Genomic DNA, 4,888 nt, shown 5'->3' with positions numbered 1-4,888 from the left:
CGAATTTTATTGTGAAATCCATGAAAGTCAGGTTGCATAAAGAATATCCACCTATGGTTGCGGATTGGATGGAGCCAATAGTTATCGCTGAGAAGTCCAGTTTAGAGTCTCGCATGCTCGCAAAGTTGTCCCCCCGAAAGGCTCACAAATCCGATATAGACAAATACTTTGAGCAAGAGACAGTAGCTGTCGCCGCTACTGAGGAAGGATGGCTCTTAAGGTGGTGGAGAGCCCACAAAGATGAATACCCGAGGATGGCAGCCGCCGCCAGAGACTACCTCGCGATTCCAGCCTCTGAAGTGGCTGTTGCGAGATTATTTAGTGGCGGAAGAGAATTGCTCGGGTTAAGACGGCATTCGATGGCGCCAGGAACGATGAGAAAGCTTACTTTACTTGCAGACCACTATTCAAGAGCAACTGGATTGTAAATTTGTGCCTCTTTTTATTCAATTTATTTGTTTGTCCTCAGCGTGGGCATTTCAGAGCATATAATGAAAGTCACGTGCATGACTATACGAGTTTTTGCGAGTAACCAACCTTAGCGCTCGTATAGTTAATCATCAAGTTTACATGTACTCGTATAGTAATCGTATTGGACTTTACGAATACGAATAACGATTAATCACCAATCGTATACACCTCTAAGCTTAACTCATTATGATAGCTAGAAATGAATATGGCGAGTGATATTGCGGTAATTTCTTGCGAAATATTTTATTCTTGGTTAAAGCAGATCGCAGATTTCAACGGGAAACTCCTCATCACGTCACCGTCTTCCTCATGTTCATAACAAGGAGTAAAATATGCATCAAGACGAAGGCACCTGTCGATCTCATTGCCCCTACTGATGCCAATACTTTCCAATCATGCTGATGTCAGCAGCCAACGCTGGCGGATTGTCCAATGCAGGAAAATGACCGCCAAATTCCTGGACTATAGGATATCAGCATCGTCTTCCAATAAAGCGGTCAAGGTGACATCTACGCACACTTGTAGTAAACAAGATTGCCGACTTCTTCAACCAGCGCCTTCGGCCAAAACCCGACGTTATAGTTAAAGCTAGTGTACAAAAGAGGGGCATCGGTTTTAGCTTTTGTGTACTTAGTTGCAAAACCACCCGGATTCTGGGCGTAGATGTACACCGAGGAGACAAAAGAATGTGTAAGATAATAAAGAGACACAACCCGGAGAATCTCATTATCTGTCAGAACTGAAGGTCCTGATCCCCGCCGCGGATCAGACCCTGCACATTGTTAGTGTCTTGAACCTTCACAATGACCGAATTTCTCACATAAAATGAACTTCTCTGCAATCCACGTTAATTGCCCTATTGGGTTATCATATAGTGCAAGACCAATAGTGTTTGGCTGCAGCACGCTAGTTAGCAGTGAAAGATATGTTACAAGTCGCATCATACCTTAGTAGTCTGTTCAGCAAAATAACCACTGCCGGCGCCTTGCCAATCAAGGGATCTCTTCTCCTCATCCACTTCCGCACCAGACAGCGTGATATTGAGAGCCGCCAGCTGCTCCAGATTGGGAGGGAAAAATGGTAGAAAATTGAGATGTGCTGCCCGAACAGTGGTATTAAACTGGCCGTATAATTCATATGCTACGGCGCATCCCCAGTCAGTTCCATGCACTGCGTATGTCTGGTAGCCCAGGACCTCGGCCATAAGAGTGTTGAATATGCGTGCTGTATCGGATGTCGTCCAGCCATCAGGTGCAGGTGTTGAGAGACCAAATCCTGGCAAAGAGGGCACTACAACATTGAAGGAGGTGTGGTGGGACTCTTTTACGGCCGGTTCCTTGAGTGTAAGCAAATCGATCAAAGGCAGCATCTCCAGGAAGGATCCAGGCCACCCATGCAGTAGAATAATAGGGACCGCATTGGGATCCTGAGATGGTTCGTGGATGAAGTGGATATCTTGTCCTTCAACTTTCGTAGTGAAATGGTGGTACCTGGGCAGACGTCAGCTTAACTTCCGATATGGATGTCAACGCCTATGTCATACTGGTTGATGGATTCTTGCTCCATTTCCCACTTAAAGCTAGTGATCCATTCTTTCCGTAAACTCTTCAGGGTAGACAACGGCAGCCCAGATGACAAAGTTGTGTTATAGCTACTTTTGGCAGCAGATAATTCGGCAGGCGGGAGGTGAGTTCTGTGCACCAGGTCGAGCATATGCGGCACGCGTTCAGATAAGTTGATTTTCAGCGGCTTCACACTAGATGTAACTCTGCTAGCTGCTTCAGATACGAAGCAAAGGGCTAAAATGAGGGCAGAAGACGACCACATAGTTGGACAAATGAGAAGAAAATCCCGTAAATTCAAGAAATCTTGCTGAGATAGCGTAATACATCTTGAAAAACAAGTTACTAGGCTCAGGGTCTTATATACAATATAATACATGGTCGTTCAGTCGCTATGCTGACTGATCGACTAGATTGAGTCGATGGGGCTGGCGCTTCACCGCAGACCTTATCGCCTCTTCGTCGCACCTCATCGGCTAAAATGAGGTAGTGGTGCGATTGAAGAGAGACTGTTGGTCCTGCATGTCATGTTGGTTAATATATTCCAAATTAGCAGGATCTAAGTACGGCACATGCACGACTGGGGAGACCAGTTACCATAATAGGATTGTTAGCGCTAAGCTGTTATGCCCAAATAGGTTTAGTTGGTGTTTAGACCAATGGCGCAGTTCCGGATTTTGGTACCTCGGCGTTTGATAGAGATTTTACGAGGCACTTCGCCGACTTATGGGGACAGTTATCGCCCCATGATGAACTGTGGAATGTTTGTCGCTTTGTCAGGGTTACTTCTGCTCAGCAGATGGTTCATGGAATTGTTTTCTACCTGCTGGCCATGAGCCAATTACTAGTATTGTGATCGTAATCAAGGAACCCTGAGCCCTTACTCGGCAGGGACAAGACGCTTCAAAATTTATTTCGAGAGGTCGCCTACAGATGCTATAATAATATGTTACGCCAGATCTTGGCAACCTTAAAGTCTATTAATATGGTGGAGTATACCCTGCTTATTAACTTACAAAATTAAGAGAAGTGGGTTATTACACAAGCACGCGTCTAGCCCCCCACTCCCTTACAAATGCATAGATTTGTAAGCTTGGCTAATCTGTTTGCTTTCTATAGTGTATCTTCTGTGTAGGATATATAAAGACACGCAAGTTCTTACTATTTGGTACTGATTGCACAGAATTCCACACCATTTCCGAAGACTCGAAGAAATAGGACACACAAGATGGCACAACACACCATTTATCTCATCACAGGTGCTAATCGAGGTAAGAGTCTTCCGCTAATCTTTCCTGATCAGCAAGCACTGATATTTATAGGCATTGGGCTTGGCCTTACCAAGGCTCTTTTGGGTCGACCCAACACTGTCGTAATCGCCGCAGTCCGGGATCCAGCTACTCAAGCCTTCCAAGGCATCCATCTTGCCGAGAATAGCAAACTGATTATTGCCAAAATCGACAGTAAATCCGCTACAGATGCAGCAGAAGCTATGAAGACCCTCCAGAAGGAACATGGCATCACTAAGATTGACACGGTTATTGCAAATGCGGGTATCTCGAAGTTTGTTGGCCCAGTGATTAACACTCCAATATCTGAAATTCGCGACCATTTCGAAGTCAACACAATCAGCATAGTTGTGCTATTCCAGGCCGTCTGGCCACTATTATCGGCCTCCTCACAGCCCAGGCTGGTCACATTGTCCACAGGGACTGGGAGGTAAAGGCGTCCCTTATTGAGAAGAATCGTAGCTTACAATGAAAACAGTATTGGTGGCATGGGAGACTTACCATTCCCTTTCTTGGCATATGGTCTTTCAAAGTCAGGTGTGAATTACATCACACGTAAGATTTCCTTTGAGCATCCTGACTTGATCGCCTTCCCAATCTCTCCAGGGTATGTATTTAGATCTTGACAATCGTTTGTACTACTTGGTTAATTATCAATTGTAGTTGGGTGCAGACTGATATGGGAACCGCTGGAGCTAAAGCCAACGGTATGGAGGATGCGCCAGTCAGCCTAAAGGACAGTGTTAGTGGCATTCTCAGACAGGTTAGTGTTTACAAGGAAACGCTCTGACCTTTCGCTGACGTCGACAAAAGATTGACAATTCCACCAAGGCCACTTCGGGTACTTTTGCTGGATTTGACGGAGTTTCTTTTCCGTGGTAACAACCTTCCAGCACAGGGTTAGCAATATTATAGGCTGGATTACAGTTGGGAAGGCGGAGGGTGTGGAGCAGATAGGAGCATACTGATTACGGTACCGATGGTAGCTAGAAAATCGCCTTAGAAACAAATTTAGACATCGTTGTCTGCTTGAAGACGATTCGAAGTACCCAAAATTTGTGATCGGTGCATAAAAAAACTCATACAAAAGCCGCTCTATAAAGGCAGTCCCTAAAGACAGCATCACGTTCAGATTCTCTCCGGCGTCGTACTCGGCATTTATGAAGGCGGTCTCCATCATTACCGGGTTCTGCCCCAGTCAAGTTTCCGCGCTGTATCCCGTCCCTTACTCCAGGAGTCGTCTGCCTAAGCACAAGCGCATGGGCTGCGCTGATTCCGGGAGAGAATAGGGCTCCTACCTGCGCAGACGATATGAACCCGAATGATACTGCCTCGCAGAATCATTGTGACTGTGGCACTGTTATGCTTCTGATTATACCACAGGTTTCAAATACCAGTACCTTGATTATTAACTGTACCTATAAAATGCAGCCAGCTACCAACTCTCGTCCTGTCGATGTCACTGATGGGGGTTGGGGACATAATGTTGCCAAACCCAACTGTAAATGATGTCATAGCTACAGTTATTGTAGGTTGGGGTATGGTATGCCAATGTTGAAGACCTGA

At 45.6% G+C, this 4,888-nt stretch overlaps 2 protein-coding genes across 2 annotated transcripts; one reads left to right on the top strand and one right to left on the bottom strand.

The window, feature by feature from the left end:
• Positions 1-841: 841 nt before the first annotated feature.
• On the bottom strand, positions 842-2,298 carry V1508DRAFT_401095 (Alpha/Beta hydrolase protein; the record flags this gene model as incomplete). The annotated part of the gene is made up of 5 exons (XM_066938391.1): positions 842-933; positions 989-1,243; positions 1,292-1,367; positions 1,418-1,961; positions 2,015-2,298. 5 exons carry the CDS (start codon positions 2,296-2,298, stop codon positions 842-844), a joined length of 1,251 nt encoding a protein of 416 aa, XP_066792112.1.
• A 777-nt stretch (positions 2,299-3,075) lies between these two features.
• V1508DRAFT_84162 (NAD(P)-binding protein) lies at positions 3,076-4,386 on the top strand. The gene is made up of 5 exons (XM_066943073.1): positions 3,076-3,304; positions 3,356-3,752; positions 3,801-3,929; positions 3,986-4,085; positions 4,136-4,386. Exons 1-5 carry the CDS (start codon positions 3,262-3,264, stop codon positions 4,202-4,204), a joined length of 738 nt encoding a protein of 245 aa, XP_066792111.1. The 5' UTR covers positions 3,076-3,261; the 3' UTR covers positions 4,205-4,386.
• The last annotated feature ends 502 nt before the right edge of the window (positions 4,387-4,888 follow it).

Source organism: Lipomyces doorenjongii, assembly GCF_038497915.1.
Source record: "Lipomyces doorenjongii strain NRRL Y-27504 unplaced genomic scaffold V1508scaffold_177, whole genome shotgun sequence".
Lineage (NCBI taxonomy): Eukaryota > Fungi > Ascomycota > Lipomycetes > Lipomycetales > Lipomycetaceae > Lipomyces > Lipomyces doorenjongii.
Note: the sequence above shows the minus strand (reverse complement) of the source record. Positions and strands in the feature narration are given on the sequence as shown.

Excerpts from the sequence above, each read along its gene's own strand:
- V1508DRAFT_84162 (XM_066943073.1), top strand. The coding sequence starts at position 3,262 with ATGGCACAACACACCATTTATCTCATCACAGGTGCTAATCGAG. Across the intron at positions 3,753-3,800 it reads TTGTCCACAGGGACTGGGAG|TATTGGTGGCATGGGAGACT; the intron begins GTAAAGGCGTCC and ends CAATGAAAACAG. Across the intron at positions 3,930-3,985 it reads GCCTTCCCAATCTCTCCAGG|TTGGGTGCAGACTGATATGG; the intron begins GTATGTATTTAG and ends TATCAATTGTAG.